Genomic DNA, 17,504 nt, shown 5'->3' with positions numbered 1-17,504 from the left:
TCGAAAGTATTAGATCCCGAATCGTTTCTCAAAAAAATTGCAATGAGATATACGTGTCATCGGTTTTGAAAATCAGGAGTTTAAAGATGATATATAAATATACGAAAAATTAAATGACAAAAAAGCAAAGCTAACAAATACTAAATTGATCCCCTACGTTTAGGCATAATCGTATTTTGGTCCTTAAGGTTTAAAGTATCTTATTCGAATCCAAAAAACTTTCATTTAGTTTCAATGTAGTCCCACCGTAAAGTCAAAGTTAAATAAATAACAGAATGTCCTACATGACAGCAGTACAAGAACAAGGTCGATAATCTAAAGAACATGTACAAGCTCCAGAAGCACAAAATTAACCGTGAATGCTTTAATACATTTATTCATCATTCTCCGATCCCTACAATTTAAATGAAATATTTTCTATAGAACTAAGGAGAATGATAAATAAATGTATTGATGCATCCATTTTAATTTTGTACCTTTGGAACTTGTATTTGTTCTCTAGATTATCGACCTTATTCTTGCACTGCTGTCATGTAGAACATTTCATTAATTATTTAACTTTGACCTTAGTATGAGACTACATTGAAGCTAAATGAATTTTTTTGGATTCAAATAGGACACTTTAAACCTTAAGGATCAAAACAGGATTATGCTTAAATGTAAGAGTTTAATTTAATACTTTATCCTTTATTTTATTAAGCATAAATGTTACAAATTTTTAAAAAATTGTTTTTCAAGTTAGTGTTGATGAGCTATTTTCTAGAAGTAAAAATTTACAAAACCAAACTAAAGTCTAGGAAATTCAAATAGGTTTGGTCACAAGGTATTTCTCTTCCAAAAATAAACTAGGTTTAATTACCCTTGATCCTTATAGTTTTATTAATTTTTTAATTTGATCCTTATAGTAAAACTTTTTCTTTTAACAAAAGAAAGGAGATTGCAAATGTAATTCACTATATAATCTCTAATTAATTTAACTTGCAAAATATATGGCATCACATCCATGTCCTTGTTTATTCTGGTTACCGTACATGATACGATCTGATTTATTATCCTTAATTCTTCAAATTATTGTTTCACTACTTAGCAATCGTTAATTTTGTTATCATTGGACTACTCCAATTTAAGATGTATGATAAAAATTAATAAGTTGTAAATACTCCTTTAATCTATTATTGTACCGATCTGAAAAAATTGAGTAATTACATGTCAACATTCTTAATTTCTACAAAAAAAAAACATAATAAATTATTAGTCAACTTATTAACAATTACTAACTTACTACTAAAAAATAATAAATTTTTAGCCACAACAACTAAAACAATAAACTCCTACAAAAATTAAATAACTATCATGGTTACAAAATTTGCACAAATAACTCAACAAAAAGCAAATTACGATCATAAATTCATTTACTAAATCCTTATAAAACAGATAATTCTAACTTCTAAAATTAATTATTAATCCTTAAAATTATTCATAACTAATTACTAATAATAATAATAACTAATACATAAATTCCTAATCAAAATTCTTTACAATATTACAACATCTTAAATAATATCTAATATTAAGTAGTCATTTACTATTATTTAAACATATTTTCCTCAATTATAAAAAATAATAATAATCAGTCTATGCCTAAATTCATTTTCTAACAACATTAATAACAATTAACTTGCTAACAATGAAAATTATAATTAAAAAAATTAAAATATTCTCAAAATAAAACTAACGTGCTTTAAAAATATTACTACTACTTATTCAGTACTAACAATTTCTCATAATAACAATAACATTTAGCTTCATTTATAATAATTATAGTTAATAATTTTAAAAGAATTTTAAAAAAATTAACCTTGTTTTCAATAATAATTATGTTACGGCCTGGCCCAAACTGATAACGGGCCGACCCGACACGTAGACCACCCGACCCGAACGGTCGGGTGCGAGCTGGCTTAGCCACCGACCCGGACACGCGTCCTTGGCAACTCACTACTACAGCTGTGAGGAAGCTTCGAGGAAGGTGGGCCTGCACTCGCGGGGACCACTTCTGACACGGTATATATGGGGAGGGTCCTACCCCTCCCCCAAGGTACGTCACATACCACTTTATCCCTTTCTCGCCTGTACACTCAACTGACTGGGACGTCGGAGTGTCTTTGCAGGTGACACCCCCCTCCGCGTCAAGAGCTCGGGACGTCGGCTACCCAAACTCCACCCTCACGACCCGGTTCCAAGCTACACCCCACCCATTCATCCGAGGATCCTTCCGAACCGTCCGGTACCCGAGATACCGAACATTGGCGCCCTCTGTGGGGACGCCTAGATGGAGATCGTGCAAGGTCCAGGGGACCAGGGCCGCGCAGCGGGCCTCGAGGGGGCAACTTCCGTTGCCTCTCCCTGCGAGCGGATGAGAAAGACGCCCCTTCGGGGGAACTGGTAGCGACAGCGCTAGGATAATGCAGGAACTGCACCATAGGGTGCAGAACCTGGAGCGCCAATTAGCGGATCAGGAGCATCATCAGCAAACTTCCGATCCCGACTATTCCTAGTTGTCCGAGAGTCGGGGAAGAACCTCCCACCAAAGCAGTCGCTCCTGGCATGCTCCCGCCTCGAGATCAGAATCGGAAAGTAGCCAGAAAGATCGGGAACACCCAAGGAGACGAAATGACACAATCATCTACGCCCGAGGTAAGGGGGTGCGCACCGCTAGGCGAGATCGCGAAAGCGGCGAGGAGAGATCCAGGGAAACACGGTGACCCGTGATCATGGGCGCCACCCCATTCCATTGTTCCATCCTCGAGGTCCGGTTGCCAAAGCACTTTGACAAACCAACGGACATGAGGTATGACGGAACCCAAGACCCGCAGGAGCACCTCACGGCTTTTGAGGCCAGAAAGAATCTGGAGGGAGTGGGAGACGAAGTAAGGTGCCGCACCTTCCCAGTCACCCTGGCAGGGCTTGCGATACGGTGGTTCAATAGCCTCCCGCAGGGCTTCGTGGCCGGCTTCTCGGATATTAGCCGTGCCTTCTTAGCACAATTCACCACTAGAATCGCGAAGACAAAATACCCGATCAATCTGCTCGGCGTCACTCAGAAAACCAGTGAGCCGACCAGAAAGTACCTAGATCATTTCAACGACAAATGCCTAGAGATCGAGGGGTTAACCGATTCGGTGGCTAGTCTCTGTCTGACGAACGGACTCCTTAACGAAGACTTCAGAAAGCACCTCACTACAAAACCGGTCTGGACGATGCAAGAAATCCAAACTGTAGCCCGCGAATACATTAACGATGAGGAAGTTAGTCAAGTTGTGGCTGCCAACAAGCGGCAGCCCTCTTACACTCAACCCAGGTAGCACGGTAATGGAGAAAGACAGAAGGAGCACGCCAGAGACGACGGTCCGAGCAAGGCACCCAGACCATTTTCCCGTGTCAGAAAATTCACCAATTACACTCCCCTCACCCTCCCCATCATAGAAGTTTACCAGCAGATAGCTGAGAAGGGAATCCTGTCAAAGCCCCGTCCTCTGAAGGACCGAACCGGGGGGAACAAGAGTCTCTACTGTGATTACCATAAGGCTATAGACACAAGACACATGACTGTTTTGACCTGAAGGACGCACTAGAACAAGAGATCAGGGACGGAAAACTGGCTGAATTCTCCCACCTTATCAGGGAGTTGAGGAATTCAAGACCCAAACGGTGAAGCGACGACAAGAGCCGAGGGACGACGATCACGGCCTTACCATAATGAACGTAGTAACCGCGAGAAACACAGCTCCAAGGTCAAGATCGGAGCACAGGAAAGACGCCAAAGTCCTGGCGGTCTCCTCCTCATCTTTGCGAGGCTTCAAAAGGCTCCCATCCATCTCTTTCGGCCTGGAAGACCAATGGTTTGACGAGGTTCTGGAAAGCCCCTCTATGGTCATCACGGCCAGGGTCAGAACCGGTCTCGTCAAACGAATCCTTATAGATACGGGGGCATACTCGAACATTATGTTCCGCAACGTGTTCGATGCACTAGGGTTACGGGATGCCGACCTAACGATTCACCAGCACGGTGTCGTAGGGCTAGGCGATCACTTCATCAAGCCAGACGGGATAATCTCCCTGCCGGTCTCCGTGGGACAAGGATAGGGGCGAAGATCGATAATGGATGAGTTCGTAGTTCTGCGGGACTCCACAGCCTACAACATCATCCTAGGGAGGAAGACCATTAACGATGTTAGGGCAGTGATCAGTACAAAGCTGCTGGTGATGAAGTTTGTCACTAATGACGGATCTGTGGGATCCATAAAAGGAGAATTGGAAACGGCAGTCGCTTGCGACAATGCCAGCCTCTCATTGAGGAAAAAATCCAAAGAAGCATCGGGGGTGTTTCTCGCCGACCTGGATGCTAGGGTCGACGACAAGCCCAGACCTGAACCAGAGGGGGACCTGGGGAAGTTTAGGGTCGGGGACACGGAAGAAAAGTTCACGTTCGTAAATAGAAACATCCCATATGAACCGAAAGAGCCTTTGGTAGAAATGATCAGGGCCATTGGCGATTTGTTCGCCTGGACGCCAACCGACATGCCAAGGATAGACCCTCATCTTATGTCACACTGCCTAGCCGTCAAGCCGGAAGCACGACCAGTGGCTCAGAGGAGAAGGAAGATGTCTCAGGAAAGAGCAGAGGAGGTGGCCAGGCAAACGGCCAGCCTCCTAGAAGTAGGTTTTATCCGAGAACTAGACTACTCGACCTGGCTGTCGAATGTAGTTCTGGTAAAAAAGCACAATGGGAGATGGAGGAGGTGTGTGGACTACTCCGATCTTAACAAAGCATGTCCCAAGGACTGATACCCCTTCCCAACATTGACGCGCTTGTAGATGTGGCGACAGTGTACCGGTACCTGAGCTTTATGGATGCCTACTCCGGCTACAATCAGAAACCGATGCACCGGTCGGACGAGGATAAAACAGCGTTCATAACACCGAAAGGAATCTATTGCTACAAGGCGATGCCGTTTGGCTTGAAAAACGCTGGGGCCACGTACCAGAGATTGATGAACAAGATATTCAATGATCTCATAGGCAAGACGGTGGAAGTCTATGTAGACGACATCTTGGCGAAGACCACCCGGCCTGATGATCTCCTGAGCGACTTGGGGAACGTGTTCGCGTCCCTCCGACAACACGGCATGAGGCTCAACCCGCTCAAGTGCGCCTTTGCCATGGAGGCCAGAAAATTCCTAGGATTTATGATAACCCAAAGCGGGGTGGAAGCCAACCCCGAAAAGTGCCAGGCGATACTCTAAATGAAGAGCCCGGGCTCTGTCAAAGACGTCCAAAGGCTGGCAGGAAGGCTCACCGCGCTGTCCCGCTTCCTCGGAGCGTCGGCAGCAAAAGCCCTACCCTTTTTCAATCTGATGAGAAAAGGGATAGCATTCGAATGGACCCCTGCGTGCGAGGAGGCGTTCAATCACTTCAAAGAGATCCTGGCAGCACCCCTCGTACTCGGGAAGCCCAAGGTCGGAGAACCACTCTACCTGTACCTGGCCATAACAGAGGAGGCGCTTGCAGCAGTCTTGGTGCGGGAAGAAGGAAAGGCTCAACAGCCAATCTACTTTGTGAGTAGAGCACTACAAGGAGCAGAACCGCGGTATAGCAAACTGGAGAAGCTAGCACTGGCACTCTTGACCTCTTCCCGTAGACTAAGGCAGTACTTCCAAGGCCACCAAATCATCGTGAGGACGGACCAGGGAATCCGTCAAGTACTCCAAAAACCCGATTTAGCAGGAAGAATGATGATTTGGGCCATTGAGCTCTCCCAGTACGACTTGCGCTATGAGCCCCGGCATGCGATTAAGGCACAAGCAATGGCCGACTTCTTGTTAAAAGTAACGGGGGACCCATACGAGGAAACGGGCATACGGTGGAGGCTCCACGTAGACGGGGCCTCCAACCAAAAGTCCGGAGGAGCCGACATCATCTTGGAAAGCCCTGCCGGGGTCATATACGAGCAATCGATCAAGTTTGAGTTTTCGGTATCAAACAACCAAGCGGAGTACGAAGCCCTCTTGGGAGGCCTGAGCCTAGCTCAGGAAGTCGGGGCGACGAGACTGGAGGTGTGCAGCGACTCACAGGTCGTCACCTCACAAGTAAATGGAAGCTACAAAGCCATAGACTCGCTGTTGTAAAAGTACTTGGAGAAGGTTAGAGAATTGAGCAAGCAGTTCGAGGAGGTCACGATCCAACATGTCCTAAGGGAAAGGAACACACGGGCAGACCTCCTATCTAAGCTAGCAAGCACGAGACCGGGAGTCGGCAACCGATCTCTCATCCAAGGCATAGTAAAGGAACCAGCAGTTGCCCTCCATTTGACAAAGTTAGGCCCCTCTTGGTTGGAACCTATCATCGATTTCCTGGAAAACAGCAAACTCCCTGACGACGAGAAGGCAGCTAAAGCGTTGAGAAGGGAGGCAGCCAAATATGCGACCATACAGGGACAACTGTTTAAAAAGGGACTCAGCCAGCCCCTATTGAAGTGCCTACACCCCGAGCAGGTGGATTACGTACTCAGAGAAGTCCACGAAGGGTGCTGCGGCCACCATATCGGGGGCCAAGCCCTAGCAAGAAAGCTCATCCGAGCTGGATAATACTGGCAATCAATAATGGAAGATTCCAAAGAATTTGTGAAGAAATGCGTCAAGTGTCAGGAGGACGCCAACTTCCACAGAACACCCGCTTCCGAACTAAGTCTACTGACGTCCTCCTGACCCTTCGCACAATGGGGAATCAACCTCTTGGGACCTTTCCCGGTTGGTCCGGGGCAAGTCAAATACCTTATAGTGGCCATCAACTACTACACCAAATGGATAGAGGCCGAACCATTGGCCAGCATATCATCCGCCAATTGCAGAAAGTTCATGTGGAGGCAAGTGATAACTCGATTCGGCATTCTGGAAGTCGTCATCTCAGACAATGGGACACAATTCACTGACAAGAAGTTCATAGAATTTCTCGCCGGCCTGGGTATAAAACAAAAATTCTCTTCGGTAAAACACCCCTAGACAAACGGGCAAGTTGAGTCCGCAAATAAGGTCATCTTGCTGGTCCTCAAGAAGCGGCTGGATAACAAAAAAGGTGCATGGGCCGACGAACTCGCCTCGGTCCTCTGGTCTTACCGTACAACCGAATTGTCTTCCACGGGAGAAACCCCCTTCCGCCTGACGTACGGGGTGGACGCTATGATTACCGTGGAGATCGGCGAGTCGAGTCCTCGGATACTTCTGAAGGGAGTAGAAGAAGCAGTAGAAAAGGACCTGGTGGATGAGGCCAGGGAAATGGCCCATTTGACAGAAGTAGCACTGAAGCAAAGAATGGCCCTGCGCTACAACACCAAAGTACTCAGGAGGGAATTTGGAGAAAATGACCCCGTCTTACGACGCAACGATATAGGGCTATCGACCCAAGGGAAAGGAAAACTGGCGGCAAAATGGGAAGGACCCTATAGGGTCAGAAAAGTTCTCGGCAAAGGCGCCTACAAATTAGAAAAACTCGACGGCAAGAAAATCCCAAGAACATGAAATGCAGGTAACTTGAGAAGATTTTATTCCTAGCTCAAGCACGCCATCTAGGCGGCTTGACGAACTCAGTGATCTACTGTTATTAAATGCTTACCATGGCTATAGACCTGTTTAACTGCCGATTAATGTTTACTTAATAAATTTCTCCTTTTATTTTTTCCCAACTATGCATCCCGCGACAATACGTTCCTCATAACGAACGGTAAACGGGGTAACAATACGGTGCCTCGGGACTGATCACCCCGGGAGCCAACCAAATTAAAGCCATAACAAACGGCCGCGATAATAGTAGAGCCACGACATGGCTTCGCCAAAGATACCCACATAACGGTAAACGAGCAACGAGCGTACACCGACAAAACAGTAACGAAACAAGACAAAAGCGCAGCGAGATAAGCTGATAAAGACGATAATCGCGAGCCGACCAACCGGCCAACAAAATATAAACACAACCCATTTCACATGTTCTACAACAAAACCACAAATCCATAACAAAAGCATAAGATACAAGAGTTCTCTTTCTGGGCATGTCGACAATCTTGCCATCCTTGATCGTTTTGAAAACCCCGATTGCCGACGTGTCAAATCGCGCTCTGTCCCTGCTCTTTGACCTCCTTATGCTTCTTCTTCAGCCCCTCAACCTCAGCTTGAGCATCCTTAGCCGACGAGACGGCCGCATCACGCTCCTTCTCCAAAGCTACCACCCGACCTTGCGCGACACTGAGCTGGCTTTCCAAAGTCATTTTTCGCTCGATCAGACGGGATACGGAAGCATCAGCAGTCTTCAATTTTTCTTCGGCAGAAGCAGCTTTCTCCTCGGCAGTCTTAAGCTTCTCCTTCGCCTTAAACAGCTGCTCCTGTAGCGTTTTAACTTGAGTTTTGAACTTGTTGTTGGCAGTAACGGCAGATTCGAGCTTCCGGCGTAGCGATTGCATACCCGACACTCGAGAAGCGCAAGAAGACTATGGGAAAAATGGTCTTTGCGTGCGGGGTTTTAACTCATTATGAGCATTTAATGCTCTACGCGAGGAACGAGGCGACGAATGGTCGTCCCAGCAACGAACAGACACGCGCGTAAGAGGCACGTCCCCTCCACGGATGGCCGACCTGGCGACAATGCGTGAGTAAAGAGATAACACGCCACCAACAACCCACACGACTATTGCTGGCGCGTTGGGGGCACTGTTACGGCCTGACCCAAACTGATAACGGGCCGACCCGACACGTAGACCACCTGACCCGAACGGTCGGGTGCGAGCTGGCTTAGCCATCGACCTGGACACGCGTCCTTGGCAGCTCACTACTACAGCTATGAGGAAGCTTCGAGGAAGGCGGGCCTGCCCTCGCGGGGCCTACTTCTGACACGGTATATATGGGGAGGGTCTTACCCCTCCCCCAAGGTACGTCACATACCACTTTATCCCTTTCTCGCCTGTACACTCAACTGACTGGGGCATCGGAGTGTCTTTGCAGGTGACACCCCCTCCGCGTCAAGAGCTCGGGTCGTCGGTTACCCAAACTCCACCCTCACGACCCGATTTCAGGCTACACCCCACCCATTCATCCGAGAATCCTTCCAAACCATCCGATACCCGAGATACCAAACAAATTATAATAAAAATTGAGCCGTTGGCGCTTTTTAATTTGGTTATATTTAAATTAAATAATAATTATAATAAAAAATATTAAAAAAATTCCAAAAAAAATTACGTTCTTTATAAAAAAATTCCTATCATTCAGTTTACATTTTAAAATTCAACAACTAACAAGAATAATAATAATTAATTTACTAACAATAATATTTATAATTAAAAATTAATAAAAATTTAGAAAAATCATATAAATACTGAAAAATACTAATAATCATTCTATTTATATTTTTAAATTGCATTTCTAACAATAATCATAAAATAAATTTTTAACAATAATAATTATAAATATAAAATATTTAAAAAATTAAAAAAAACTTAGAATGATTGAGATAATGTATAATATAAAGTTCATATCTATCAATATTTTTTATTTTGTATTTCTTGGACATACTTTTATTTCTTCTACCATGCACAGCTAGAGGAGAAACGAAGAAGAAGAATGGGGGATTAAGTTGATAGTGAAATTTGAGAAAGTAATTGTATTCGGATGGTGAGAGTGGTTAATACATGAGTCTTTGTTTGGTTTCAGGACACCTTTCAGGGAGAAGTTGCTGCACGACGCGTCTCCATCCCCTTCCAAATCGGACCGTGCGTCTGGTGAATAGCAAATCGGACGGTCCGATTAGTCAGTAAGAACTCGGAGGGTCCGAGTTGTGACTATACTGATACCACAACATTGTGAAGCATCTCCCTCCCTCATAATGGAGTCCAACACCACTCATGCTTCTATATTCAAATTAAAAAGCGGCAGAAACGAGAGGCTGGTTAACGGAGAAGAGAAGGACGATCAAACCCTAAATTCTCTACCGCCATTTTTGCCGCCGTTCTCGCTGCCATTTTCGCTGCCGGCACCATTACCACTGCCGTGTTCGTTGCAGTAGAGAGCTTCCGGATCGAACCACCTATCTTATCAACGCGTTTTCAAATCTGTTTCTCTATACTGTTGTTGCTGTCATTGTTGCCACCGCAGTTTCCGCCGCGGTTGCCGTCACAGTTTCTGCCGCCGATGCCAACGTAGTTGCCGTGGTACAACGCATTTTCAGATCTGTTCACTCCCGAGCTTCTTCTTCAACGCTGCTTTCTCTCACTCCAATTTCTCCTTTGGACTGTCGCTGGTACTTCTTTTTCTTCTTCTTCCCTGTTAATTTGCTGATATTTCTTCTTTGTTAACGATAAATTTCTTCTCTGTCTCGCCTCCTTAGTTCTGTTGCAATAATAGTTCTGATATATAGGACTTAAGTTCTTCACTGTTTCCATACACAGTTTTTTGCACTTCATTAAGGATCTAATCTATTATATTATTGATGCAAGATTCTTAGATATATTATGTTACATGAGTTTTCTTTTATCATTATTCGTTTTTCATTTCTGACAGATGAAGACATTAGAAAGGAATTTCTTAGTTCATGGAAAACCATGTCAATGGTAGATGATGATGCAATGGATTTTGGCTTTGACTCTATTCCTAAAGGGAAGAAAAAGACATTTGACTTTGAGAAACTGTGAGTCTTCTTGAATTTTAGAGTTTGATTTTGGCAAAGTGAAATATGAAGTCAAAGGATGTTGTTATTGGTTTCATTCTGAAACATCCTTCATTTTAAATGTTCCAGTTGACTGATAAGATGTTTGTATTTAACACTTATACTAGAGAAGGGTTATATGATACATTAAATTTTTTATTTCACTAAAGGCAGGATATACATATATGCAAATGTGAATTAGTAGCACCTATTTATTTCTAAGAAATACTCTCTTGCTGTCGGGACATGAATTTTAATTTGGACGGTGAGTTCAAAAACATATCATCATTTAAGATGGACATGTCTGACCTTGATTTTGCATGCACACCCAAAAAGTCTTTCCAGTCTAAGGACAAAAAAGGAGAATCTTCTGGTGGTGGAAAAGCAGGAAAAGAAGATGCATTTAATTTCAGCTTTGATTTTAATGAGTAAGTGGCAAAGTACTCAAGAAAATAATCATCTAATGTGGAACAATGTTATTGTTGGCTTCAGCTATGGTAGTGTGAGTGTTTTGAAGGTTCAAATGTATTATCATATTGTCACTTCATTAATTATCTGGTTATGTTGCATATTATGTAAATGAAAGAAATGTTTAATAAAATAATAATAAAAATTATTATTGTTTTGCAGGATAACAGTTGGAACTTGGAATGTTGCTGGAAGACTTCATCTAAGGATCTTGATATTGAAGACTGGCTTTGTACTGAAGAACCAGCAGATATCTACATCATTGGATGTGTGTTCTATCAATTTGCCTGATAATTTTGTTATTTACTTTCTACTTTCTGTGTTTTTCTCCCCAAACTGTTTGCCTTTTCACATTAATGACATTTGTACCTTTTTATATTTTTTTCCCCTTTTATTAATGACATATGTTAGGATCACTCAAGAAGCTTTTGGGAGAATCTTATATACCGTGATCTAATCTGATTGTTCACATAGCTCTGTGTTACAAGTTTATTACATAGTTTCATTTAGTTTTTTTATGTTATAGTTCATAGAGTTTTGTTGTTGAACTGTATTAATTGATTTCAATGATATTTATCACCTATTTATTCAATTAGTATATCTTATTTGCAAAGTATCTTTATCTGCTAAATCTTTTCACTGATTAGCACACACAGATTTAATCAAGCAAAACTTCACCCTGGAATCCTGTAAATTTGTTCTTCACTGGATGCTGAGTTTTTCATTCCTATGGTTCATAAGAATGGATTTAGTGAAGAAAAAATATATGCTTAGCATGCATTTACCAAATATCTATCTGTATCCTTATGCTAAACTAAGCCTACTTCATACACTTACACTATGAGTTTCCATTTTAAAATTGGTCTTCTAATTGGTCTTCATAAGAAACTAAGCCTACCAAATGTTATTGTTGGCACCAGCTTTAATGAAGTGACACAAAATTTTAATTGCCTATACTATTCAACTTCTATGTGAATGATTTAGAGGTAATTCAATATGGACCATATTCACTTAATTAATTCATCTCCAAAATATTATAGAAAAAAAAATAAATGTTAGTAGTTCTTCAATTATCTCCACATCATTCCAAGTCCAAAGAAGCCTTTACACATCCTTCAGAATGTTAGTGGAATCATAAAGCCCAAAAGGTGAATGATTATTTTATTATTATTTTCTTTTGTTTTCTTTCTCTATTTTTAATTTATTTTGTTATTGCTAAAAAATACACCCACGAGAATCATATAAAATTTTATTTATTTATTTTTTATTTTGTTGCTGGTATAATGATGAGGTTTGTTTTGTAGAATGACTCTGTTGTTAGGATCCCCAGTCTCAGGGAAGACCACATTGCTATTAGCCTTGATTGACATTTTGCTGGAAAATTTGGCAAAGATTTAAAAGTAAGCAAATCAATCAAATTTTGCTACAATAAATTCATACGTTGTAGGCCATAGTTCCTTTTAAATTTTAGTAATTAAATTATTACACATGGATATTCTTGTTCCTATGTGTTTAATAAAAAAAGGATAATAACTGGGTTAGTTATGATGATGAAAAAATCAGAAATCAGGAGAGTAACGTACAATGGGAATGGGGTAGAAGAGTTTGTGGCACAGAGAAGTTCAGCGTATATTCGGCAACATGGTTAATTAGATGAATTAGTTTAGTACTTGAGTTTGTGGCCAAAGGTAACATTTTAAGCTTTTTATTTATTATGTGCTTGACATTTTATCAAAGGCTAATGATGTTATTAATTAGAAGTATTTATTTATTGAAACAGATTTCATATGGAAAGACAGCCACTAATAATAATAGCAGAGGCAGAGGCAGAACTTGTGACACAGACCTCTGTATACCAATGGTCAATTGAAGATGAGATAACATTAATATGTTTAACCTTAATACTTTGGCCCTTCTATACTTCCCATGTATGGATATTCTCACTCATTGTGCTTGTTTGAAAGTTATTGACTAGCATGTTTTATGGGATAGAATTAGACGCCTAGTATCTAGTTGGTGTAAAAATCATGATCTTTATAGGAGAGTTCCCTCATGTTCAGGGATTGGAAGGCTATGCTTTTAGATAAATATTTTGTTTTATGTTTTTGCTTTTGTATTAGCTATGATTAAATTTTTCTCTGGAGTCTCACCTGTTAATCTATCAAATTTGTTTTCATGGTTATATGAAATTAGGGTTGCAAACATTGAAACTGCTTGCATAATTGTGCAGGTATGAGGTTTAAGGTTCACCAGATGCATTCTCTACTTCAGTTCATCAATATAAAATACTTTCTAAAGGTCTTTTGGGATTGCATTCATATTTTCATTTTGAGACTTTTATGTAATTAGATGATATTGAAATATTGAAGTTGTTTTATTTTACTTTTTAAAGAAAAAAATAATAGTTATGTAGAACAATACCATATGTAATTATGTTTGGAACTATTGACAATGAGAATTTTTTTATTCAGAGTTATGTCTTATATTGAGGAATTGTGTTATAAAATATTTAGTTTTTAAATTTTGATATTAAAAAATAAATTTCTAATTTGAGAATATGTAAATGAGATAAGATTAATGAATGATTTGAAATTAAAAATAAATAAATAATTATAAGGTTTGTGGAGGTTTGAAAATGTCATAAAATAGTTAGTTTTTGTTAAATTAAAAAATCAATTTGTAGGAATTTTAAACTACTACAAAAGTGATTTAAAACCGTCACAAAACTTCAATATAAAACCCCCACTAAATACACATAAAACCCCTCATAAAAGACCTCGTGACACCTCAAATTTTGGGGATTTTAAAAATCCCCCCCAAACCATTTAGTGAGAGTTATAAACCTCCACAAATAAGAAAAAAACTGCCACAAATAAATAAAAACCTTGTAGTGCTCCTTAACAGATTTTCCAATCAATCAACGCGCGAATATATAATTTCTTTTTTCGAAAGGATTTCGTTTTCTTTTTTGAATTCCTTCTGCGTTTTCTTGCCTTCTCTCTTCGATCTCTTTTGTGCGCTTCTCTCTCCCTTCTCCTTCGTTGTTTACGTAAATTTCTCTTTCTGTTCTTTTTCTTCGTTTTTCTCGTTTTCCATTGTTTCTGAAATCAAGCTCTGAAATCGTTTTGAAGATAATGGATGATTCAACTTCAAATTATCAACTCAACCAGAGCGAAGTGGATTTTGAATTTGAATTCAATGAAGTTCCTGAAGTCTGGTTTAATTTCAGTTAATAATTGAATCTGAATTTGAATCCAGTTAGTAGTTTATGATTGTATAGCTGAATAATGAGTGAACCTTGTCTGTGAAATTTGCTGTTTATTGTTTCTTGTTTGAATTGAATCTAATGTACTAGTTCTGATGAATTTTCTGCATTTTATATCAGGGGTGTAAATCAAGAATATTTGGGTATATTTCAGGAATATTTGGGTGTATTTACAGTTTATGACTTTTCATCTCACTAAGGGTGTTTTAGTTGAATTGTTTTAGTTCTGTTTATTGATGATTCATGAATTTGATTATTGTTATTTTTTATGATGGTTTTATAGTTGTATTTGCATTCTATAGTTTATGCTTGTTTTAATATGGTGTATTTTAGGTGTATTTTGCAGCAAATTTGTGGTATTGATGAGTAGTTTGTATCCAAGGTTGGGATGACTTTTAACACCCTTGAAGATGCTGCAAAATTCTATAAGGATTATACGAAGGCTGCAGGTTTTTCTACAAGAGTTCGGAGCACAAATAAAAAGGGAAACAAAATTAAGAATGAATTGATTACATGTAGCATAGAGGAAAAATGGAAATTGAAAATATCTCCGACCGAGAAGACAAATTCCTTAGCTGGATTTGAAGTAGGGAAATCAAAATTTTTTTATTGTTTTGAATCCAATCAATTGGTTGAGGTGTGGTTCAATTTAGAAGAAAAAATATAGCATTAGAGGAAACATTTTTCTATATTTGTAGCAAATTTGGGTGTACTTGTAAGAATTTTGAGTGTATTTTTATTTTGATAAGTTCTGCATAACTTAAAACTCTTCCTCTTCCTCCTCTTCATCTTCAGCTTCTTTTTTTTTTAATCATCATCACTATTTTCTTCTTCTTTTTTCTTTTATTTTTCTTTTCCTTTTTGTTTCACTTTCTCAAGTTTCTTCTTGTTTTACTCTCTTAATAAGAATAAAAACAAAAAAATCAAACAAAGAAGAAGAAGAAACACATAATGCTGTAAAATTAATTGGAATATGAAGAACTTACATTTATTTAACTAAAAGAAAGAAAGAAATAAGGAAAAGAAGAAGAAGAAAAAATGCAGAATTAGAGAAAATATTTTTCTGTACAAAAATGCTATTTGTATACTAAAATCAGCCACGAAAATCAGCCACCAATGTATTTGTGTATAAATACATGTGTGCTTTAATTTATTTTCAATGTATATTTGTATTCTAGTATGTATTTTATACTAGTAGTTGACTTTGGTGGCTGATTTTAGTGTACACATAGCATAACTCATTTCTGTATTTACAGCAAATTTGGGTGTAAAACGAAGATATTTTGGTGTGATACGAAGATATTTGGGTGTAAAACGAATATATTTGGGTGTATTTTTATTCTGATAAGTTCTGCATAATTCAGAACTCTTCCTCTTCATCTTCCTAATCTTCTGCTGCTACTTTTTTTTTTTCATCATCATCACCATCTTCTTATTTTTTTTCTTATTTATCTTTTTCCTTTGTTTTACCTTCTCAAGTTTTTTCTTGTTTTACTCTCTTAACAAGAATAAAAATAAAAAAATCAAACAAAGAAGAAGAAAAAATACATAATGCTACAAAATTACTTGGAAGAGGATGGACTTATATTCATTTAACTAAAAGAAAGAAAGAAATAAGGAAAAGAAGAAGAAGAAAAAATACAGCATTAGAAGAAATATTTTTTTGTACAAAAATGCTATTTGTACACTAAAATCAACCACTAAGATCAGCCACCAATATATTTGTGTATAAATATGTGTTTTAATTTTTTCAATGTATATTTGTATTCCAGTATATTTTGGTGGCTGATTTTAGTGTACACGTAGCATAACTCATTTCTGTATTTGCAGCAAATTTGGGTGTAAAACGAAGATATTTGAGTGTATTTTTATTCTGATAAGTTCTGCATAATTCATAACTCTTCATCTTCTTCCTCCTCATCTTCTGGTGTTTCTTCTTCTTCATATTTTCATAATTCTTTTTGAGAGAAAAAAATCAAACAAAGAAGAAAAAATATATAATGTTGCAAAATCAAAAAAAGAAAGAGGAGAAACACGACGATAAAGATGAAACACGCGAAGAAAAAGGAGAAGAAGAAGAAGAAAGAAGAGGAGGAGAAACGTAAAGAAAAAATGGCAGTTGTGATTTTCATCAAGAAAGTAACGGTGAAGGAGCGCTTTTTAGAAACGTGATGCACGTGTTAACACATTTTTATGAGTGAACGTAACTTTTGTTAGATTTGGCCCAACTTGTAAGATTTATAAGTAAAATAAACTTATATGTATAGCATAACGATAAAAATAAATAAAGATACATTTTTGTCGAATTAACGTAATTGTATAATAAATTTAATTCAATTATAGAATTAAAAGCGAATCAAATCAACTTTAAACCAACTCAAACTTAATTAGTTAAGATTTTAATAAGTTGAGCCTTAAGATTGCGAGCAGAATTTAAGTTAAAATTTAATCAAATTTAAACAACTAATTTATCCTAATTAATCTAATAAGTATTGACTTAAAATAAATTAAAATATTATATTAATCACCAATACTCTAACATATAATACGCAGCCTCAAAAATATTTGTTCTTCATATTAAACTTACTTTACTCATTCTTAAATATTTTTACTAATAAGTAAAGAGTATTACAATTTTTTCGAGTTAAATAATTTTTAACTATTTATTATAAAATATACATTTTGTTCTTAAAATTTATAAAAAAAATATAAAAATATCCTTACAACCAATTTTAAAAAAAAAATTAGAATTAATTTAATAATAATTTTATAAAAGTAATCTTTAATATAAATAAAATCAAACATAAAGTTATGTCAATCATTTTTAGTTATAATAAAATATTAATTTAATTATTCTATTAATTTTATATTTTTATCAAATTTATAATTAAATTTTTATTTTTTTAATTAAATTTTTATATTATTTTTAATTTTATAATTAAGTTATTTTTGCGTCAAAATTAAAAAATATGTAGATAAAGATTTAGTTATCGACATTGAACACACTTCTAAGTTCTAAGATAGA

At 38.3% G+C, this 17,504-nt stretch overlaps 3 protein-coding genes and 1 long non-coding RNA gene across 6 annotated transcripts; all 4 read left to right on the top strand.

The window, feature by feature from the left end:
• Positions 1–2,771: 2,771 nt before the first annotated feature.
• Positions 2,772–3,362, top strand: LOC107490745 (uncharacterized). Its single transcript, XM_016111550.1, has one exon. It carries the CDS (start codon positions 2,772–2,774, stop codon positions 3,360–3,362), a length of 591 nt encoding a protein of 196 aa, XP_015967036.1.
• A 1,941-nt stretch (positions 3,363–5,303) lies between these two features.
• On the top strand, positions 5,304–6,644 carry LOC107490744 (uncharacterized). Its single transcript, XM_016111549.1, has 2 exons — positions 5,304–6,113; positions 6,201–6,644. Exons 1-2 carry the CDS (start codon positions 5,304–5,306, stop codon positions 6,642–6,644), a joined length of 1,254 nt encoding a protein of 417 aa, XP_015967035.1.
• Positions 6,645–6,775: 131 nt separating this feature from the next.
• Positions 6,776–7,574, top strand: LOC107490743 (uncharacterized). Its single transcript, XM_016111548.1, has 2 exons — positions 6,776–6,922; positions 7,059–7,574. The coding sequence occupies exons 1-2, from the start codon at positions 6,776–6,778 to the stop codon at positions 7,572–7,574; spliced, it is 663 nt and encodes a 220-aa protein (XP_015967034.1).
• Positions 7,575–9,878: 2,304 nt separating this feature from the next.
• On the top strand, positions 9,879–13,126 carry LOC127747774 (uncharacterized). 3 transcript variants are annotated; one of them, XR_008009707.1, is made up of 5 exons: positions 9,879–10,341; positions 10,602–11,174; positions 11,377–12,614; positions 12,778–12,902; positions 12,995–13,126. It is a non-coding gene; the product is annotated as an uncharacterized LOC127747774 (long non-coding RNA). The 3 variants fall into 3 exon arrangements; XR_008009708.1 differs by having other exon boundaries at positions 10,602–11,248; XR_008009706.1 differs by having other exon boundaries at positions 10,602–12,614.
• The last annotated feature ends 4,378 nt before the right edge of the window (positions 13,127–17,504 follow it).

The sequence above is a fragment of the Arachis duranensis genome, chromosome 5 (assembly GCF_000817695.3).
Source record: "Arachis duranensis cultivar V14167 chromosome 5, aradu.V14167.gnm2.J7QH, whole genome shotgun sequence".
Classification (NCBI taxonomy): domain Eukaryota; kingdom Viridiplantae; phylum Streptophyta; class Magnoliopsida; order Fabales; family Fabaceae; genus Arachis; species Arachis duranensis.
This window is presented reverse-complemented; position numbering and strand designations above follow the sequence as displayed.

Coding starts and splice junctions, on each gene's coding strand:
- LOC107490744 (XM_016111549.1), top strand. CDS start 5,304: ATGAAGAGCCCGGGCTCTGTCAAAGACGTCCAAAGGCTGGCAGGAAGG. Junction 6,114..6,200: donor TCGGGGCGACGAGACTGGAG/GTGTGCAGCGAC, acceptor TACTTGGAGAAG/GTTAGAGAATTGAGCAAGCA.
- LOC107490745 (XM_016111550.1), top strand. CDS start 2,772: ATGGGCGCCACCCCATTCCATTGTTCCATCCTCGAGGTCCGGTTGCCA.
- LOC107490743 (XM_016111548.1), top strand. CDS start 6,776: ATGGGGAATCAACCTCTTGGGACCTTTCCCGGTTGGTCCGGGGCAAGT. Junction 6,923..7,058: donor TGCAGAAAGTTCATGTGGAG/GCAAGTGATAAC, acceptor AAACACCCCTAG/ACAAACGGGCAAGTTGAGTC.